Raw genomic sequence first — 23,756 nt, 5'->3', positions numbered from 1 at the left:
GATGAACAACGGGAGGACAGTGCTACAGTGCTACATAGAATAGTGAGAGCAGTGCAGTAATATTTGTCGATAGATATACAAATTATATTCAGCAAAGAGAAACCTCTTTCCACGAAAATATGGACATTTTTTCACAGTCAGAGTAAAGCAGAGGTTAGAAGGATATTACAAGGTGCTTGCCTTGCAAGTGGCCAATCCCACTTTGATCCCTATAACAGCATATGGTCCCCAGGCACCACCAGGAATGATAATGAAACAATTCTGGGTGTGGCTCAAAAGCAAAAAGTGAAGTATAAGAGTCAGAGTCAGAGTTGTGATGACAGATGCCAGGTCTTGGGAAGATGTGATGAGAAGCAATCTCAAGCCACCACTGGGGTTTTTGAAGACTGGAGAAGAGAATAGGGGCCACAAAGACTAGGAAACAGGTCTCAAGCTTCAGGAAATAAATGCAGCCTTACTAATACCCCACGTTCTTAGTTCCATGAGATCCATGTTGGACTTCCAACTTGTAATACTCTAAGATAATAAATGTCTTAAGCTACTGCTTTTGTGGCAATCTGTTAGGACGGCAATAGAAAGCAATTTCTATTGTACATGAACAGAGGAGTCACATACTTCCCGCAAAGATTTAAAATATCTTACTGCTTCTCCATGAGTTCATTGTATGCAGCTCAGCACACAGTTTGGGACTCTAAGACAGGGGTCAGTAAACTATCTCCTGTGGCTAAGTCCATTCAGGCTATTGCCCCTCCTTTTTTAAAGAAAGAAAACTGTACTATACACACAAATAAATATTCATCAATTTATTTGTTGTCTATGTCTGCTTCTATGCTATAGTGGACTGAACAGTTGTAGCATAAAACATTATGGCCCCAAAAGCCTACAAAACTTCCTGACCCTTAACAGTTTGCCAATCCCTGTTCTAGGATACAGCCCTCCTCTATTTTTCTTTGTTTTCCTTCACTCGAGTATAATTCTCTTATTATATAACTCCTTATATTCTTTTCAGTGTGGAGACTCCAAAGCAGTACTGAAAGAGTGCAGGAGTCACTCCCAGAAACACTTGACATAGCCCTGCTTGGGCCAAGCAATGCTGCTCAGACCCAAAGGTACTAGGCCACCAGCGCCATGCCAGTGGTGCTCAAGGGCTACCAGGGAAATATGTGGCAGTGCACAGGGATCCATGTAAGCCATGGATCAAAGTCAGGGCTTCACATTCTAGGAATGTATTCCATCTCCTTTGAACTACGTTCCCAGTTCCTCCCTATATTCTTACCATTCTGAGTCTCGATGAACTTTAGTTCATACAACAATTCAATCCTAGAATCATGTTTCCTTCCCTCCCTTTTCTAAAGTCTGCATCCTTTAGGGCAAATCTCTATTCTCACGTTCTACTAAAACCTTTTCTATCTATTTATCAGGGAATTTTTCCTCTATATACTACTGCGGTTCTAATTAATCAAGTAGCCATTTTCTTGCCCTCAAAGTTATTTTATGTATTTAACAGTATGTTATTATTAAAAATGGACTGCAGCTTCCCCAAAGACAGGAACCAAATTTTAGGTTTTTCTGGAAAAGCCTATGTACCGGGGGGGGGGGGGACTTAGTTAATATGTACAGACTGCATTTTTCCTTTATTTCATTATTTTGAGCCACACCTGGTGATTCATGGGGAATATTTCCAGCAATGTGTTTAGGCGTCACTCTGAGCAGTGCTAAGGAGACCGCGCAGGGTCAGGAATCAAACACGGGTTTCCATACTAAAGTATGTATTAAACATATTAAGCTATCTCTCCTGATTGAAATTTTTGATTTGGCTTTTTTGGGGTCACACCTAACAATGCTCAGAGGTTATTCCTGGCTTTGCACTTAGGAATTACTCCTAGCTGTGTGCATGTTGAGTATGGGTCAACCACATGCAAGGCAAATGCGATGTTGAGTATGGGTCAACCACATGCAAGGCAAATGCACTACCTGCTGTATTATTGCTCCAGCCCCCTGATTGAATTTCTTAAGTTGAACTTTAGTCTAAAATGTTTAAGTTTGAGCTCTGATGGTTGCAGATGAAATAAGATATCCACAACTATTAAAAATGATACCAAAGGATTTATTTATAGACAGTACCACAGCATGACTTGTAAGATACTCAGCATTTGTAAATTCGATACCTGTAATACTCATCTTCAAATGGATTCATAACCAAACTTTCTAATTTTCTAAAATACATTTATTCTTGAAACTAAATATCTTTTCAATTTATATAAAAATTAACTGAGCATAAAACATAAGGGATGCCAGAACTGGGGTAAGAGTTATACAAATTTATGGTCTTCAATAGACTTAAGCATACATTGTAGTATATTAATTGTCTCTCTTCAATACGATTTTTATCATATATTTAATACTTAAATTAGAAATCCTGTGTGTTTAACCAACTGTATCTACTTTCCAGTATCTATCTGAATCCTCTGCAATCTCCTGAAACTCATCATACTGAAACTAAAAATACTGACCCAAGAGTCTAATATGTCTAAAATTTAAAAGGCACGTGTGAAGGATGGCATAGATTGTAGATATATAGTAATTGTTTATCTATAACATTTGTATTTTACAGTAATTAGTTGAATAATTACCAGACATCAACTATTCCTTTAAAATAAGAGAAAGAGTATGACAGATTTGAGAAATTTATCAAATTGTTACCATTTCTAAACTTCCATTCTAAAGGTCAAAGTCCTAGTCAAAAATTCACATTGTGGATAAGTACCAGGAGGTCTGTTCCACGACTTGGAAGCTGGCAGCACATGATGCGGGAAAAGGCAGCTCAGACAGAGAAAGGAATACCAAGTAAAGGGTATTTGGAGGATTCGCTCAGGATGTGTGCTGAAAGTAGAATATAGACCAAACAGGATGGCCACTCAATACCTCTATTGTAAACCACAACACCCTAAAGGAAAGAGAGAGCAAAAGGGAATGCCCTACCACAGAGGTGGGGTGGGATAGGGGGGAATGGGGTTGGGGGGTAGGGCTACTAGAATCACTGGTGGTAGAGAATGGGCACTGGTGGAGGGATGGGTACTCGATCATTGTATAACTGAAACCCAAGCACAAAGGTTAGTAAGTCTACAACTGTACCTCATGGTGTTTCACTAATAAAATAAATAAATTAAAAATTCCCATTATGGTCCAGATTCTTACTTAAAAACTATGTTTTTCTGTTTCTCTAATACATACTTCTCGATTTTTCCACAGGCTTCAAAAATATCATTTAGTGTAAATGTCTGGAGCAATAGCACAGTGGGTAAGGCATTTGCCTTGCACGCGGCCCACATGGCCGACCCGGGTTCGATTCCTCTGCCCCTCGCAGAGAGCTTGGCAAGCTACCGAGAGTATCTCACCTGCAAAGCAAAGCCAGGAAAGCTCACTGTGACGTATTCAACATGCCAAAAACAGTAACAATAAGTCTCACAATTTTTTGTGAGACGTTACTCATGCCCGCTCAAGCAAATCGATGAACAATGGGAGGACAGTCCTACAGTGCTACAGTGTAAACGTCAATCTTCTGCTTATCATCCAAAATAATTAGTTCAAATCCACTTGCCTATTTACATTAAGTACAATTTCAAGGCTTTTGTTTCATAAATATTATAGTATGTAACTCCAGTGCTCTGTCCATTATTTCTAAAAGTAAAGTTTATCTCAACCAAGCTCCAAAAATGTATCGGTAAGCCTTAAGTATTATATCGTTTCATTAATGTGTAGAATATAAGGAAATAAAAAAAACAAAACTCTTAATAAGAATAAAATGGCAAAGAGGTGGGACCAAGTAGCCTAAACAAGAAGGAAACAACAGGATTCTCCTGTCATCACAGTAGTATTTACTCCCAAAATTAAATAAAAACTTCTGTGTGAGGCTCTACTGAAAAAGTTCACTGGAAAATCCAGCTATCAATCCAGATCTACAGAACATAGAACAGCCATAATTAAAAGCTAAAGACTTCAATGCCACCAAGGAAGAGGGCAGGGCAAAGCACTGACCAACAGTCCAGGAAGGGCTTCTAAATTGTAGAATTCTGCTCTAGGAAAAAGAGGAGTCAAAACAAAAAAAAATAGGTAGCCTAAATTTACAATTCTACAAAACCTAATAGGGAGGCAAAAGCTATATTGGGAAAACTATTGAGGGGCCTGAGTGATACCTTTCAATTTGATTTTAAAAAAGCCATCACTTGATTTCTCTTTGAGTGAGAGCCAACCTTATGGCAAATTCCACCATCTCTAAGCTAGATGCCAATAACAGAGGGTTTAGTGACAATCACTCACTCCAGGCTACCAAAGCCAGATCCTCCCAACACCCACCTGGCTGACAGCAGATAGCTCAAATGAAAATCTAAACTGGCAATTCCTCCCACTGTCAGTTGTGCCCATATACAGCCCGTTTCTGAGCATCTGATCATTCAGCTGCAGTACAGGCCTAGTCAAATTTGTTTCCAGAGGCCTTGCCAAATGCTATGCTATTGGACTGTAAGACATTGGCAAGTATATTTCTAGGCTCAAGGTCTTCTTGAGCCTGGCATATAGTTGTTTCCAGACCCTGACAAATGCAAATACCCCGGTAGCTATGTAAGTTAGCTTGGTGCTACAGTTGCTATTTGGTATTTGTGACTACAAGTCCCCATTTGCTGCTCAAGCCTATTGGATACTGACACCATAGCCACTCTCAGGCACCAACAACTGCAAATGTTGGGACACAGTCCAGGTCTGCCAGTAAGCTTCTAACTGCAAATTCCCAGCAACAGGCCAAAATGACACCAACTCAGAGCCACAGTCCCTGACTAGAGTTAGCAAGTGAAAACCCCAGATTGATGTCCAGGCCCACACAAAATCAGACCCTCTCCCTGCTTCTCCTGTTGCACCAAACAACAGAGATTCACCTGGATTTATAGATGAAGACAAAAATTGGGGAAGGACCCCAAGCTCCCTGATGAAGACTTCCAAGCCACAATACCAAAGATGTTTACTGAATTGAGGAAACAGAAAACCACAACAAGGACAGAGAAACTAAGAAAGTGCACATGAGAAAATTTTAATCATAAATCACTGAGCTAAATGACACAGTTTTGAACAAAAAATGACACAAGGGGCTCAACAGCAAAGTAACATATATGAGGAATATACCAGTGTTTTTGGAATAAGGTAGATGAAACCATTGAAAGAACAGACCAGAAAAATTTTAACAAAATCTTAGATCTATGGGATGACATCCATATCACAAATGTTCAGAAGGGAAAGGGAAGAAAAAGGATAACATTTATTGATTGAGTTACAGTCAAAAGGAGCTAAGAAAGCGAAATGAGTCAGAAAGAGAGGGATAGACATAAAAAGATTGCATTCATCTGGGGGACATAAAGTAACAAAATAGGAGATTAATACCCAAGAATAGTCAAGATCAGTACCAGGATGATTACTCCATGGCATAGAGGCCAGCCAGGCATTCTAGGGGAAAGGGCAGCTCAGATAGAGAAGGGAGCACCAAATAAAGGGTGTTTGGAGGATCCTCCTAGGGTGGGAGATGCATGTTGAAAGTAGACTATGGACCGAAAATGATTGCCACGCAATGCCACTTTTGCAGACCATAACACCCAAAAGGAGAGAGAGAACAAAAGGGAATGCCCTGCCACACAGGCAGGGTGGGATGGGGGGATGGGGGTGGGAGGGATACTGGGATCCATGGTGGTGGAAAATGGGCACCGGTGAAGGGATGGGTATTTGATCATTGTATAATCGAAACCCAAGCACAAAAATTTGTAAGTCTACAACTGTACCTCATGGTGTTTCACTAATAAAAATTAATTAAAAAAAGGAGCTAAGGAAACAGGTTTGGTAACAAATGTAATCTACTCTACATAGAATTCTGGAGCAAAACAAAAATATTAAGTAAAAACTTAATTATGAATAACTAGTTTCAAAGAATACACAGATATTAGTCAATTATAAAAATTTCTATTACAATAGTAAGATGTTTAATAAAGGGAAAATGACTGTAATATATGGAAGTTTTATAAATTTCTCATCTTTTGTAACAATAAATTTTATTTAAAAATTATTGGTTGAACAAATTACAGCCAAGAATTCCACCAATCTAAGGAAGAAGTCATACATACACATTTAGGAGGTTCTAAAAGTTACAAACGAATGAGAGCCAAAGAGAAGAACAAACACCAGCACACATTATAATTAAAACAGCAATGCCAAAGATAGACATACAAGTCTGAAAGCATGGGATGGAGCAATAATAGAGCAGGTAGGGCTTTTCCCCTGCATGCAGTTGACTGGAATTCAGTCCCCAGCATCCCATACAGTACCCCTGAACACTAGAAGTTAAAGAGCCAGGAATACGGTGTTGCCCACCAAAACACTCAAAAAATGTTTAAAAAGGAAGTCTTGAAGCAGCAATAATAAAGGCTCACATAAAAGGGAACTCCAATAAGACCCACAGCAGATTTTTAAAATAAAACCAACAAGCCAGAAAGTAATGGTATGATACTGTCAATATGTTTAATAAAAAAGGATGTCCAAATAAAAATAATCCAGCTAGGTCATCCATCAAATTAGAAAAAACGACACAAAGTTTTTCAAATAAATTATTATTAAAGAAATGCATGGCCACTAAATGCTAAATACTAATCTTCTCTAAAATAAGTAGTAGTACTTGGAAATAATAAGATACAAGCAACATAAAATGTGAGAAATAACAAGATCTCTTATAATGAACTCAATGTTGACTTGCTTTAAATATAATAGAGGTTATATAAGCTTACAACTCCAGAGTTGAACTTTATGGAAATCTCAAGACAAATAATACAAGAAGTGGCCACTGGAACATAAGAGGCAAGCATTCAAGTACAAGGGGGAAAAAGTAAAGGAAGGTCAAATAAACAAAGATAAACTTCACAAATACCCAAATTCCATATAGAAAAATGGTAACAAATGTCTACTTCAGTAATTTCAGTAAACAGAAATGGCCTGAAATCACCAATTAAAATCAAAGAATGGTCAGATGAGGAAATATCAACATCCTGCTGCTTACAAACACACACCTGAAATTTCATAATCAACATAGATTAGAAGTAAATATTCTGCAAAACAATTCCACAGGCAAACAGTCTAAAAAGGCAGATTGTGGGGCTGGAGTAATAGCTCAGCGGGTAGGGCATTTGCCTTGCGTGCGGCTGATCCGGGTTCAATTCCCAGCCTCCCATATGGTCCCCCAGCACCGCCAGGAGTATTCCTGAGTACATGAGCCAGGAGTAATCCTTGAGCATCGCCAGGTATGACCCAAAAAGAAAAAAATAAAATAAAAGGCAGATTTTCATCTTATATCAAAGCAAAATAAACTTCAAACTGAAAATGGCAGTAAGAGAGAGGTAGAGACATTATATAATATCCGGGTATCAATCCATATAGAAAAGTTTTGTGCACTAAGATACATATACCAAATAAAGAAGTTTCAAATATAGAAAGCAGCTACTAGTAGGCTGGAATAAAGACCATCTTCAGCAGCACAACAAAAGCAGTATATTTTAATACTCTCCTCTCACCACTGGGTAGATCAACCAGACAACCTCCAACCCATCTTGAAGGAAACAAAAGACTTAAAAGATGAACAGGAAGAGCTGGGTTTAAACAATATTTAGAGGGTTCTCTAACCCCCAAAAGGTTACGTACACATTCTTCCCCAGTACATATGGGAGAGTGTCCAGGTAGACCGCATGAAGGTAGACAAAAGAAGTATTCATGAAATCAAGGAAATAGAAATTGTATGAAGCATCTTTTCAGACTACAATGCTATGAAGGTAGGAAACAAAGCATAGAAATTTGGAGAAAATACAAATATTTGGAGACTAAATGACACAGTATTGAACAATCATTGAATCAAAGAGCAAATCAAAGGAATCAAGTGATTGTTGGAAGCAAGAGAGAATGGAGAATGAAAAAATGCACTATCAGAATATAGGGGACATAGCAGAAGCTGCACTTAAAGGAGAGTTCACAGCAATACAATCTTACATCAGGAAACAAGTTTCAAATAATAAATATAATCTCACAATATTTTTTGTTTGATTTCTATTTGGGGGCCACACCTGACAGTGATCAGGGCTTACTCCTGGCTCTGCACTGAGCGATCACCCCTGGCAGGCTCACAGACTATATATCATTCCAGTGATAAAACTCAAGTCACCCATGTGCAAGGCAAATGCCTTACCCACTTTGCTTATACAACTGATACCACAAAAATACTAAAGAACATAAACTATTATTATCAACTTTGTGTCACTAAATGAAAGAACCTATAGAAGCCAACCTCTAAAACTCAGAGCCTCTACTTGTTCATTCAACCTTCCACTAGAGGTTAACCACCAGCAGACATCCCCAAGTGCCTTCTTGGGATGAAAGGTGGATTCCCCTTCCTCTCAGGTGGGTCCTGGTGGCCTCCACATCTGATTTCTGCCATCTCAATAGGCCCACATCCATATCTCAGACCCTATTTTCTCACTTAATCTTGTCGACCTACACACACACCCCATGCCCATAACACGGTTGCATATACTCTAAACCATACAGCCATATAAGCTCTACGCATCACACCTCACACTGCACACACTTGTAACTCCTGTCACTGGTGAATACTGGCAAAGAAGGAAAAGATTCACATCCAGCCTAATTGCAGACTCAAAAAAAATTCAACCCCAGCAAAGCAAAAGCAGAGCAAACACACATATAAGTCCACCAAGTTTATTGAGTGAAAATAATAGCTTGAAAGACTCTACCAATAACAGTCAGATCTATAAACTCTAAGAAAATAACTTTAGTGACACCATGCCGAGGATGTTTAATGAGCATCAAGGAATGATAGCACACCTTCATAATTCATCTAAAGCATGCAATTTGCTCCAACCAGGTTGGAAGTGGAAAATATGGTTGGTGAAGAAATCCAGAATAAGGACAAACATGGAATGTACTCATTTTTCTGTGGTATATGGAATAACTGGATGAGGAAAGATTACATAATAAAATCGGGATGCCTAGATCACCACTGAACCCAGAGTATAGGGAGGAAAATGACAGAGAAGGAAAAATCTAGGAAGAAGATAAAAAGGGAAGAAGTAATGTGGGAAAAAGAGTTAGAGGTCTTGGTTATATTGGTGATGTGGGATACATGAGATCCTACCTACAACCACCAAACTTAGAAATGTGCCTGATGAGGTTGCTGGCAGTGGGGTGGGGGAGCAGTAGGAAGCATGGGAACACAGGTGAAGGGACATGGACTGCAATTAGGGTTAGAATATTGTATATCCAAGACTCAAGTATCAGTAACTTTGTAAATCACAGTCCTTTAATTAAATTTTTAAACATTTTAAAGAAACGATGGTACAGTTAGCAAAGCACAAGAATGAAAGTGAAGTAAAACTATGATCAGAAGTGACAGAAGGGGCTAGAGAAATAGTACAGAAGGTAAGGCATTTGCCTTCCATGCAGCCAACCTGGGTTTGATCCTGTGCATTCCTTATGGTCCCCTGAATATAATCTGGAGTGTTTCCTTAGTATAGAGAAAGTAACCCCTGAGCTTCACTGGGTGTGAACCAAAATTGGGGAAAAAAGAAGCGACAGGAATGAAGAGTATGACTGTAACATAAGAAACTCAATAGAAGATCTGAGTAGGTTATCCTCAGAATAACAGCATATGAGAAAAAAGATTGGTAAGTTATAAGAAAAGATTTAAGAAGCCTTTAGATATAAAGGAGATGGGAAAAAAAGTCTGACAAAAAATACAGCATATCAGATAACTTGGATGAGTCCAAGAGTAACAATGCAACAATCGTTGGAGACCTTATGAAACAGGAAGACAAATCTGATGAAGAGTAACCAAAAATATCTGATAAAAAGTTCCCAGAGTAGAGGAGTGCATGCTTCCAGAGCCAAGATGTCAAAGGGACCTAGCAAAAATAGACCCAAATAGCTCCAGACCCATTGTACTCACAATGACAAAAGCCAAAGACAGAAACAGAATATTGAAAGTTACAAGGCCAAAAAAGTAATTTAAATACAAAGAAACTCCCATAAGATTCACAAAGCAGATCTGCAGATGAGATTTTTACTAGTCAGAAAAGAGAGAATAGTAAAAAAAAAAAAAACCTCAACAAAATGAGCACTTCAACAAGAATATTCCATCTGGTGGTATTATCATTTACATTTGAAAGGTAAATCATTGCTCGAGCTCGAGCGGGCCCAGTAACATCTCCATTGGAGACTTTGTTGTTACTGTGTCTGGCATATCGAATACTCTCGGTAGCTTGCCGGGCTCTCAGAGAGGGGCGGAGGAATCGAACTCGGGTCGGCCATGTTGGCCACTTGTAAGGCGAACGCCCTACTGCTGTGCTATTGCTCCAGCCCAAAGGTAAAGGTAAAGGCCCTCCCATTGATCATCAATTTGCTAGAGCGGGCCGAGTAACGTCTCCATTGGAGACTTTGTTGTTACTGTGTCTGGCATATCGAATACTCTCGGTAGCTTGCCGGGCTCTCTGAGAGGGGCGGAGGAATTGAACTCGGGTCGGCCATGTTGGCTGCGTGCAAGGCAAATGCCCTACCCGCTGTGCTATCGCTCCAGCGATTTAGCAAACTAAATTCAATAATACATTAAAAGATGATATACCAAGATAAAGTAGGATGTATTCCAGGAATGCAGCATGTGTTCAGTACATGCAAATCAGTAAACATAAAACATTACATCAACAAAAGGAACTATAAAAATCATAAATTACTGCAGAGAAAGAAATTGATAAGATTCAACACACACATCTCAACTAAATGGGGATAGATGGAATATACTTTAATAAAGACATTTATAATACCACTCAGTGGCAAAAAAAAACAAGTCTTACTTCTACGATTAAGCACAAGGCAAGAAAGTCCACTATCACCACTATTATTAAACACAGTACTGGAAGTCCTAGCTATAATCATTAGGCATGAAGAATAAATTTAAATGATTCAGATTGGAAATGAAGAAGCTGAACTACGTGTAGAAGACATGATATTATACAGAAAACTCTGCCAAAATTATAAAAGCAACATACATAGTAAAGTATCAAACTACAGAATCAATACACAAAATCTTGTATTTTATATAAGATGTATACAATGATATATATAAGACAAAGAAATCAAAGAAGCAATGATATATAAGACAAAGAAATCAAAGAAGCAACTCCATTTATAACAATGTCAAAAAAAGTAAGTACTTAGGAATCTACTCAATAAAGAAGATGAAAGGAAATAACTGAAAATGGTTATTATGAAATGAATATGGTCACTATGAAACACAAGGACATGGAAAAATAGTTCATGTTCCTTGGATTTTAATATTTCATTGTTAAAATGGTATTCAGCTAAAAAAGCATTACACATATTCAATGCAACTCCTATCAAAATGCCGATGACATTTTAAAGGACATACATAAAATGCTATTTAAATTTATGAAACCATAAAACTTTATAGATAGCTAAGGCAATCTTGAGAAAAAAATATGAGAAGCTTTAAATTCCCTGACTTTAAACTATACTGTGAAGTTGTAGTAATGAAAAAAGTATGGTACTATAATAAAAGACTCACAGAAATATAGAACTGAGATCCCAGAAGCAAGCCCTTAGATATAGAGACAGTTCATGTATGACAAAGGAGCGAACAACACAGCTTAGAGGAAAGAAGGCTCTTGAACAAATGCTGATGGGAATTATGGTTGCCATATTCAAAGTATTCAAATTAGATCACTTCCTCACTGCATACACAAATTAACTCAAAGTGAATTAAAGATCTTGAATCCATAAAATGAAACAAGGAAAACATAGAACTCTCCAAAGGTCTCTTCAATTATTTGACCTCAGTGTCAGGAAAAGGAGAAAGCAAAACAAACGGAATTACATCAAAAAAAATCTTCACTGTGAACTAAAATATTTCATTGCAGTGAAAAAGCACCCCACTGTGTTGAAAAACATATTCATACATCATGCATCTTACAAAAAATTATATCCAAGATATATAAAGCAGTCAACAAACTCAACAATGACAACCCACCCATTAAAAAAGTAGGATATGTGTATAACATATTTCTTCAAGGAAGACATACAGATGGCCAACATACACAACAAAAAAGTGCCTAGCTAATGTCACTGATTATCAGGGAGGTTAAAATGAAAAGTATATAAAAATCAGGGAGATGCAAATAAAAAAATTCACAAGAATGAGAACAGGATATTCAAGGAAGCATATTGAACAATCAGGACTTGTGGAAATATAGTGAAAAAGGACCTTCATCCACTCTTGGTGGGACTGTAAACTAATTCAGTATCTATGGAAAATGTCTGAACCTTTCTCAAAAATTTAAAAATAGAACTACCGTATTACATAAAACTTCACTCCTTTGAATTTATCCTAAGAACATAAAAACACTAACTCAAAAAGATGTATGCATATCTACACTCTTTGCAATATTTGCAATAGCCAAATCTGGAAACAACCCAAGTGTCCCACAAATGAGTAAATAAAGAATATGTGGATTATATAAACTTTGGAATACAGTTCTACTCCAAGGAAAGGTAAAATCTAACTTTTTGCTATATGATTAATACAACTGATAGTCTCATGTTAAGTGGAATAAATCTCAGGGGAAATGACAAGTTTCAGATGATCTCATTTATAGACAAACGGCCAATGGAAACAAACTTTCAGATTCTAATAAGAAAATGGAGGTTATCAAGAGGGGGAAGGAGGACTAAAAGAGTTGGGGAAGAAGGGCAGATGAGAAGGGATATAGTGATGGTGGTGGAGTTATATTGGCACTATGGTGGTAGGTGTGGTGTAGCAGCATTGTATGCTTACAGCATGGGTGGGGAATCTTTTTTTCGGCCAAGGGCCATTTGGATATTTCAGAACACCATTTGCAGGCCATATAATACAGGCAGATGGCTTCAAACAGCTGACAGGGTTGCAAACAGCTGACAAGAATACATGTCTCTCTGGTAATATACCAGTGCCAGACCAACAGATTCTGAAGGCCTTATATGGTCTGTGGGATGGATATTCTTCATCCCTGGCCTATAACATAAATATTAAGACTACTATAAACTGTGTTACCTCATTAATATTAAGGAAAATAAAAAAATAAGAGAATTAGTTATTTCTGAAGACTCCCCCAAAATAACAAAATGATAGTAACCAGAAGGGAAATAGAAGGAGGTGGCTGGATAAGGTGGGTAAAAAGGAAAAAAAATTACAGTTTTAGATGGAAACTAGACTTTCTGTTGGCTAGCATAATGTAGTATAAATATATTTAAATTATAATTCTCTCTAACTGAAACCTATATAATGTTTTTTTAAGTTTTTATTAGTGAAACACCATGAGGTACAGTTGTAGACTTACAATTTTTTTGTGCTTGGGTTTAGTTATACAATGATCGAGTACCCCTCCCTCCACCAGTGCTATATAATGTTTTTAAAATAATGTTACTTTAATAAAAACTTAAATTTTAAAAGTATCTAATTTTGGAAAATATATGCTTTGACTGGTTTTTAGAAATTATTTAAGGAAACTTCAGAGAAGAGAATCATCTTCAACTACCAGATATAGTTCAGGTTCAGAATAACTCACCGGTATTCCCTGGTATATTCAAAGTCCTGTTTGTTGTATGCAGGTTTTAAAAAGTTGCATTCAATAACTCCAATTACTCCCATACCTTCTCCATGAGTTGGCTTAAAAGAAAAATATTAATCTTAATACTCACATTACTGTTGAATGCCTGGAGGCAATTCCTTTTGTTTCAAGCAATAATAGAAATATCACATAACATTCATGGGTAAGAAGCGGTCAATATTTGTAATGAAACACTCAGAATGTACTTCAATACATCGCAAATGTTATATTGAACTAGAACCTCTAGCAAATTCTACAGCAGAGATTTTGCACTCGATGATCCATATATCTCTGCATTTCCTAGGGATTAAAACCTATATTACCTTCACTTTTATCAGTTTTATATTATAGGATTCCTGTAAGACTTAATTTGAATAATTAAATGACAATATTATAAATCAAGGCTAAATACTACTTTCCTAGGTAACTAAAACCAAACTTCATCTGTAAAAGGTAAGATGATATGCAATCATCAAACATTATAAAATATTTTTGTATGTGTATTTCACAAAACAACTACTACAGAGAATTAGTCTTATAATGATTACAAGTTGTTTCAAGAGACCTGGAAATTTTTTAAAAATCTTTTAAATTTTTTATTCTTTAGTGAAAGTGAGGCAATCTGTAATTAGACTGGTACATAAACATGAATTGCAAAAGATCATATATAACATATAACAAGACTATACAATATAGGCTAGAAACTAGCTAAGCTTGGTTTCATATTAGTTTGTTCAAGTGTTTCCTTTGCATTTGGGGCCACACCAGGTGGTGCTCAGGGCTTTCCCCCGACTCTGTGCTCAGGGATCATCCTAGAGGTGCTCTGGGGACAGCACTGCCAGGTATGGAACTAGGTTCACTTACACTTTAACCCCTGGACTATCTCTCCAGCCCCTGCTCTACTGTGTAATGTAAAGCCATTTATTATTCTGTGTGTTTTTACAATGTTATCTGTAAAACAACAATGAATGAGATACATATGAATATTACTACTTTAAATTGTTGATATGAGATTAAACTACCTTTACTTAATTTATCTCATTTAATTATCTCAGTCATGTAAGCTGTGAAGTAGGAAGAGCAAATAAATAGCTGTTTCCATTTTATGGGTAAGGAAACTGAACCTCAGAGAAATTAATTTACCCAACATTACACAGCTTGTAAATTAAAAACACAGGACCCAAATCCTGGTCATCAGCCGTCGAATTTTATACATCCACTATATTTCAAGTCTCCCTACCCCACCCCCAATATAAAGTTACTCTTAAGCACTAAAAACTTATAGACATGGCATAATTGTTGATGTTCTACTTTTCTTTTTAACAGATACCTAGAAAGTGCATTCAGTAAAATTGCTGGATTGATTAACTGAAGAGTGAGAAGCAGAAAGACTTTCAATACAAGAAAGCTCACTGTTACAAGACAGAATTAAGGATCAGATTTAACAACCATCATAAAATAAGGGGTAAAAGTCATGAATGAAATCTATACCCCATGAAGATTTTAATTCCTTTCCATTCTATTTTAGCATCCCATGACAACAAAACACTGACCACTCACCTTCACTTGGCAGCCCACCTTCTCAAAGGACTTTATGAGTCGATTATTATGGTACATCATTACTCCAAACTGGTTATTACTTTTGCAAGAAAATCCAAAAGTTATTTTCACCTGCTTATTCTGAGAAAATTATTAAGGAGCAAACCATAAGCTTTAACACATATGTGGTGTTCTATCACAGCGAAAATCGTCAAATGCCTCTGAAAATAAATTGATGAAACTTTTCTGGAGGATATTTTAAAAGTTTGTAGCAATAGTTTTAAAAGTATTTTTAACTTAGAACAAAGTAATTATCCTTCTAATAACTTATCCTACAGAAAAAGGGAAACCCATAAAATTTTATGATACAGAAACATACCAATTGCAAAAAAATATTGCAAGAAAAATATTGCAAAGATAATATGACTAATGTAAATAACAATAAGGAAATGACTGAATAAAATTGGTATATTCACAAGGTCTACTATTTAGCTCTTAAAATTATGTCTTTAAAATTAGTGGGGAGAGCAATGTAATATTTATGTTTTTCATGTAGGACCCTGGGGTTTAATTCCCTGCACTTTACAATCAGTCCCCTGAGCATTGCCATGGCTGACCCTTGAGCACCTAGCCAAGAGTAGCTCAATATACCACTGGTATGGTCCATAAATGGAAACTAAACATATTCAGAAATATTTGAAATATATGAACAGAACAAAATTAACAGTACAACAGTTAGGGAACCTGTTTTGCAACCATATATGATCCCCTGAGCCACACCAGGGCTAATCCCCGAGCACAGAGCCAAAAGTAAGCCCTGATCATCACTGGGTGTGGCCCACACCCCAAATAAAAAGCAAAAATAAAATATATGAACAGTTTCTAAAACACGTAACTACAAATTTGTGTATAGAAAAACTGTAATGTGAGACACTATATCAAAATAATAATTCACTGATAATAGCAAGACTCTTCTTAAACTTGGCTAGTTGCTCAATCTGCTGCCAAGTCTCTCTGCTACAACTCCCATAAGTTGAAAATGATACAAAACAAATCTGCCTAGTTATAAGCAATATGGTAAGACCCATTATTCACTCCATTATCCACTTGAAATACAATGAAAGCAAAAGTACTTAACAACAAAAGCTTTTTTAGAGGTAAGAAATAATGGATATTCCTTGTATAACACATTTTATGGGAAGAAGTTCAAAATCTTGGGTAGATAAAATAACTAATTACTATATTTAAAAATATAGGTGTGGGCCAGAATGCTAGTACAGTGGGTAGTGCATTTGGGTTCGATCCCTGGCATCCCCAAACACCGCCAGGATTAATTCCTGAGTGCAGAGCAAGGAGTAACCCTGAGCATCGCCAGGTGTGACCCCTCAAAAAAGCCAAAAAAAACCCAAAACCTAGGTGTTTAAAACAGACAAGTGCATTATGAGGGTGTTGTATATATACACAATGGAATACTAAGCAGTTGCAAAGAACAGTAAGACCATGCAAGTCACTGCAAATTGGATGTAACTGAGGAGTATAATGTTAATTGAATTAAGTCAGAAGAAGGAGGACAATCACAGGGATAATCTCACTTATCTGTGATATGTAGACTATCATGACAAGGGGCTGAAAGTACTAAAGTCGGGGGATGCCTATGTCCTCTTGACCCTAGAGTACAGGAAGGAGGACAGGGAAGGAAAGGAACTGAGGGAAAGTAAAAGAGGAAGAAGGAAAGTAAGTGGAGCAAGGGCCTTGTACATGTTATTGGGGATAGATGTCTGGTATATCTATATAAGTAAAATGAACATTTTAGGATACAGAATGCTAAATACTTTCTGTTGCTTGCTTTAAAAATTTCAAATTGTTGGGCAGGAGTATACTGGGTAGTTCCTCAAACTAGTAAAAGAAAGGACAAAAAGGTCTTTGATAATTGAGCTATAAATAAATCAGCATCAGTAAATTTGTCCCTCAGTGACCTCAAGGGAAATTCTATTAGTGGTTAATTTTACTCATGCCTATTAAGTGAATTCATTTAGCCCGAATTCTAATAGAGGAAGGTAGCTGGTTCAATGGAAAGGGTTTGAGAAAAGTTGAGGTACATATGGAATGTATGTATAGGATTTGCTCTGACAGGAACCCACAAAAGAAAGAAACTAGTATATTTTTGTTTTGTTTTTGATTTAGTTTGGGGGCCACACCCAGCAATGCTCAGGCCTTACTCCAGGCTTTGTGCTTAGGGATCACTCCTGGCAAGGCTTGGGGGAACATATGAGGTACCCGGGATCGAACCAGAATTGACTTGTGTAAAGTAAGACCCTGCTTGATGTACCACTGCACCAACCCTTGTGCTTAAAAACAATAACCAGAAGAAACATATTTTAGAGTGGATTTCTTTAAAACAGAACACCAAGATGGTGGGTTTTGAATTGGAACACTGTAAGACTGAAACTCTATTATTAACAAGATTATAAATCACAGTGCCTTAAAAATGAACAAAGGCGCTGGAGATAGCTCAGCAGGTAGGGAACTCAGCCAAACTGGGTTCGATTCCCGTCATCCCATATGGTCCCCTGAGCACCTCCAGGAGTAATTCCTGAGTGCAGTCAGGAGTAACCCATGTGCATTGCCAGGTGTGACCCAAAGAGCAAAAAAAATGAACAAGAAAAAGACATTGAAATACAAGGACTGTTAGATATTACAGGGGCTAGAGTACAAGCCTGGCATGAGGCCTACCTGAATTGAAGGCATATAGTTTCCTATGCTATTCAGGAGGCCCTCGTACTGTGAGGGTGATTCTGGCCCTCTCAAGCACCACAGGGCCCAAGAAACACTGTATCCTTGGGTCCTAGCACTGAACCACCAGCAGGGTGGCAGCTGAGTATTGCTGAGAATGGCCCCTGCGTCACCTCTTCACCATATGAGAAGCCATAACAGATTAAAAATTAAAAAAAAAACACTGAAAGAAATTCAAGGATACAGGACAGCAAAAAACGCTACATCAAATTTATTCTCCTCGTGGTAGCTCCAAATGTACATTGAAAGCGGCAAGTTTATTAACAGAGAACTGTAGAAAAGTCCTTCACTTAAAATTATTGATTGATGATGTAAAATAACTATAATCTATTTCTAGTCATTGTTGGTATTGCTTTAGAAAGTCAATTACAAATCTAATTTTGCACATTGTCAGCTACTTGAACCCAGCACTTCCATTTGTTAACTTGAACTTCAACTCTGTATCTTTAGAAGAATAGTGTTTTACTGCAGTGCTAGTAGTATGAATCTATTTTAATGGAACCTTTCACATTTATGGTTTCAAATTAAAGTCAATCATATATCCAATATAAAACACAAATTGATTAATGTAGGTCACTTGACATCTTAAGAGGTTTATAAAGGTCCAGGATAAAGATGGCTTGACTACAGTTTCAATCAAAGGGTTTTTTTTTTTTTTTTTTTTTTTTTTTTTTTTTTAGAATTTTCAAACAGTCACAACTTTGGGCATTAAATACTGTGGCCTCATTTGTGGAGTATAAAACAACATTACATGAGGCTGACATCTAAGGATAGTAGATACACGGGACAGATCAATTGCTCCACAGGTAGAAGCCTATCTCGTGAGCAAAGGAGAAAAGGCAGCTGGAATAGAGAAGGGATAACTAAGAAAAAGATGGCTGGATGAATCGGTCAGGATGGGGGAATGTGTGCAGAAAGAAGATAAAGGACCAAACATGATAACCTCTCAGGGCCTGTACTGAAAACCACCATGCTCAAAAGTAGAGAGAGATTATGGGGAATCATGTCTGCCATGGAGGCAGGAGGAGTGTGGGAAACGGGGGGGGGTGTATACCCTGGATACTGGTGGTTGAGAATGTGCACTGGTTGAGGAATGGGTGTTTAATCATTGTGTGACTGTAACCCAAACATGAAAGCTTATAACTATCTCATGGTGATTCAATAAAATAAAAAAAATATTATGGCCAAGCATATTCGCTATCGTAGGAGCTGGAATTGTCTGTGCTCAACATTAAGATATGTAATTTCTTTCTTTCACTTTATGGAGTATTCTCCAACTTGGAAGTCACCCACATTTCAATTTGGGATAAGTACTCTCAGCTCTGTTCCCTCTGGAGAAACCCATGTTCTCTCTCTCATGTATGTGTGTGTGTCTCTCTCTCTCATATACTCTAAATAAAAACTATTTTACTTGGGGCCAAAGAAATAGTATAAGAGGAAGATGCTTACCTTACATGTAGTCACTGATTTATTGATTCGATCTCCAGCACTACATATGGTTCCTGTGAGCATAATTCCTGAAGTAAGCTCAGCACCTCCAGATACGGCACACACCACCAGCACCCCAGAAAATACTACTTTACTTAAAAAAATTCTAAATACTGGACTGATTTGGGGCATTTCATGGTAAAGTATTCAGTTATCAGAAGAAAAGTATATTGTTTAATTAATTCATTTTCCTGTAATATTTTGGTAAGTTATCTCTACAGGAAATACACCATTTTATTACTACTGTACTATATATTTTCATGATTATAACTTAATGCTCATTATTTGTTTTTTCAAAACGGAAAGAACAAACATGAAAACTGATTTTGTTCTTTATTAGTTATGACATAATAATCAAAATAAATCACTTAAAATAATACATAATCTACAATTGCTGTAAGGAGAAATGATAATGACTGCTTTTACTCTAAACTAAAATTTATTCCTCCAAACTAAATTTTTAAGTTAAAAAAACTATATAGCAACAAGATCCTAGTTTATAGTGATTTTGGAACAAACTCACCTATAAACACTAATAACGCTATTTCTGGTTGTGATAAATATATGTAAGACCTTTTAATTTTTTCTGGCAAACAAGATGTGAATTAAATAAAGGGGAGAGTGGCTGGAGTGATAGCACAGTGGGTAGGGAACTTGACTTGCGCACGGCTGACCCTTTTTAATCCCCAACATACCATATGGTCCCCTGAGCCTACCAGGAGTGATTCTTGAGTGCAGAGCCAGGAGTAAGCCTTGAGCACTGCCAGGAGTGCCCCCTCCCCCCAAAGAGAAAAACAATCTGATAAGGAGAAATAACTACAGAGATTTTTTCAAAGGGGAACATAACTTCTAACACTGGGCCAGAGAAAGATAAGTTAAAGTTATTGATGAAGCAAAAAGACTGTCAACATGTTTCCTGGACCAACTACTATGTTTAGAATAAATTAAATTACAAGAAAAATTCTTTAAAATGGCTTCTTAGTTCTCAGCCTTTAAAGATTTGTTTTGCCCCCAAATCCAACCAATGATTAACAACTATACAATTTTTTAATGAGAATGACTATTTCTAATATTGGGGCAGAGAAACAAAGACATAACAAGTTATATTAAAGCCTCTGATAAGGCAAATAGACCGTAAACATGTCTCCTGGACCAAGAATTTTGTTTAGAAGACAATAAATTAGAAGAGAAATTATTTAAAACAGCTTATAAATTCTCAGCCTTTAAAGACTTGTTTTGCTCCAAAATTCAACAAAGTGAACCTAACTTCCATGGTTCAAGATTTTCTCACATGTTTGAAATGTGTTTCCAGTGTAATGGGGGATACAAGCTAAAATAAGTAATTATTTATTAGTTGCTGCAACAAGTATCAGGAAATCCATGTAAAACTTGAAGATTAATACTACCATAGAAAATTAACCTTAATTCCCACTGTCCTAAATTATGTCAGCTTTAAGTCTACATTTGTTACTATAAACAGCACACTAAATCCATAAGATGAACAAGTTGTCCACATTTTGATTATTTCAATGTAATAACATATTAATAAAAATCAGCAAAAACCCATCAATATGGATTTTTCCTTATAGCAGAGATGAGATTCTCAAACTTGGCAACTCTTTACATTCAGTTGAGGTTTTTAAAATGGAAGTATGTCTTATATGAAAATAATTTGAGAACCTGCTAAAGAAAAATCTCAAAAAGTCAAGCACTACATTACTCTCATAATTTTCAGGTGATTTTTTTTGGAACAGGGGAACTTGATCCATACCCAGGAGTGTTCAAGAGCTACTCCCAAATCAGTACTCAGGAAGCTGCAGAAAGTGCTTGGGCGAACATATGTGGTGCAGGGGATGAAACAGGTTCATCTTCATGCCAGGCAAGTGGCACCATATAGGATGCTGGGGATTGAACCCAAGTTGGCCACATACAAGGCAAGTATCCTGCCTGCTGTACCTGCTCTGACCCCTGTAAAGTACATTTAATTTAAAAATATTTTGGTTTTTCTGTGCCAACCTGGTAATCTATGAAGAGGTGAACCTCATATACTTATAAGGATACTGTAAAAGTAGGTTTATATACATCATATCCAACACTGGCCAGGCTCTTGGCAATCATCTGGGTGGTCACCTTCTTTTGACGCAGAAAAATTTTCATTCGTGGTTTCATATATAGAATACTGCAAAATGCCTGTGGAACCGTGAAGGGAAAGTTATTATATTGTATTGCCAGTGCTACTGACATCACCATAAAACACTGCAAGCAACTGAAATCTATTCTGGGCAAAGAATTGGCTCCAGTTTCTACATCTTTTTAAACTATGTCAGCTACCACACTAAAGTGCTGTTGACTACATTAGGTCAACTGTTTCAGTGGAGACAATAAAATGACATCCTAGCACAGGGCTAAAAGGTTATTTTTATGTAAATAAAGTAAGAACTTGTTCTATAATATTTTCATCTTATAGAAAATCTTACCTCTCATAGCTGAGAAAAAACACTCTTACTCACCCTTAATGAATACTCTGTTTCTGGCAATGCAGAGGTAACACTGCTGCCTTCTTTTTCTTCTGTGTCAAAGTCTGACACCAAAATGTCATACTGATCCGTACCAAAGTCCAGTTCAGACTTTCCATCTTTATTTCTGAGTAAAAAAGACAAGTACCAACGTGTAAAGAATGACATAATATATTTAAAGTATTTCCAGTCTAAGCAAATATACTGTTTTATAGAGGTAGTCATATTAAGCACAGAAAAAAATGCAATAGTGTTTCTGATCTGATGACCAAATGTAATGAAGCTATCATTAAAACAGATTTTTAAGATAAACCCATCTCTCTGGGAATAGTTGGGTAGGCCACTCAATGTTATTTTCATCCCCCAAAACTAAGGAAAAGTGTCAACATCTAGTTTTACTAAATTAGTCACTAATGTAGGATTAATAAGATGCCCAAGCGTTCTCCAGATTTAACCTTATTTCTCAGAAGGAAAATAAGGTTATTATAGAAAGAATATTCTAGCTTGTATTCTAGAACATCTATTTAAGTAACAATTGGCTATAATAGTATTTATATTATGTTCATAAGGACCTTTATTGCTCCCATAATCCTTTGGGGCCACTTTGCTCTGGTCCATTCCAACACTGTATGCTATATTAACAACTACCAGAGAAAAAAATCAAGACCCATTTTTGTCCCTGGAAAAATTATAAGAAATTATGGGTGGTACGAAAATATATTAGAAATTTTTTCCCAAATGTTTTTCTATAAACTACTAGTCTCCCAAGATACTATTAAATAAGAAATAAAAAAGGTGGGTGATAAAATGCTCGAGGCCCTCCCGTTGATCGTCGATTTGCTCGAGCGGGCCCAGTAACGTCTCCATTGGAGACTTTGTTGTTATTGTGTCTGGCATATCGAATACTCTCGGTAGCTTGCCGGGCTCTCTGAGAGGGGCGGAGGGTGATAAAATAAAATTGAGAAATAATTCTTAGCTCTCAGACCCACCTCAACCTCAAGTGTTAGTTACCTCCCTCACATTCCAGGTTCTGTGAGCTCAGACTTTCCATGTAGAAAACTATAGCTCCGTCTTCAGGAGTGGGTCAAAGTCACTCTTGTATGTAGCATGTATAAAGGCAGTATCACGATAATAGCATATTCTGTATTTTCCAGGATAATGTTTAGTATTGTTACTTTACTAATGTGGAGGGGTTCCCTAATAACCTTGCCTCTCACTATTAGCCAGACAAATAAAAGAGCTCTGGAGAAGCAGTTTTTGAAATTAGTATATATTGCATTACTACAGTGCTCTCAAGTATTCAATGCACACTGGCATATTTAAGCTTCGGAGAAGTCCTGTAATAAAGCAACCTGGTAAACACTATTTAAACAATCCTTTTTTCAAACTTATATCACCCTTGTATCTTTTATTTACTCACACTTAAAATCTATGTATGAAGGGATAAATAAGCCAGTTTAATGTATTTAAATCACTGAAGAGAATTTAGGAAACAGTTCTTTATAAAATAAATTATTTTACTTATGTTCCATAAGGACACATAAAGACCTAAATTAAGACATGATGCCACTTTTAAATTCAAAGTATCTCTCTCTTGTGGGTTTTCTATGTCTTACCCAACTAAATAATGGAAACTTCTTGACCTATGGAGAACACAGAATGAATATACCTG

At 36.8% G+C, this 23,756-nt stretch overlaps 1 protein-coding gene across 2 annotated transcripts in view; it reads right to left on the bottom strand.

Annotated features, from left to right (window-relative positions):
• The window catches only part of MORC4 (MORC family CW-type zinc finger 4), a 99,396-nt gene that overhangs the window by 56,112 nt on the left and 19,528 nt on the right, over positions 1-23,756 (bottom strand). For both annotated transcript variants that reach the window (XM_056125799.1, XM_056125801.1), the window contains exons 6-9: positions 22,079-22,211; positions 21,630-21,758; positions 15,309-15,428; positions 13,707-13,807 (exon numbers count right to left, since the gene is read on the bottom strand). In XM_056125799.1, coding sequence (XP_055981774.1) covers positions 13,707-13,807; positions 15,309-15,428; positions 21,630-21,758; positions 22,079-22,211 — 483 coding nt within the window. The remainder of the gene's footprint in view (positions 1-13,706; positions 13,808-15,308; positions 15,429-21,629; positions 21,759-22,078; positions 22,212-23,756) is intronic.

Source organism: Sorex fumeus, unplaced genomic scaffold (assembly GCF_029834395.1).
Source record: "Sorex fumeus unplaced genomic scaffold, SorFum_2.1 ptg000058l, whole genome shotgun sequence".
Lineage (NCBI taxonomy): Eukaryota > Metazoa > Chordata > Mammalia > Eulipotyphla > Soricidae > Sorex > Sorex fumeus.
This window is presented reverse-complemented; position numbering and strand designations above follow the sequence as displayed.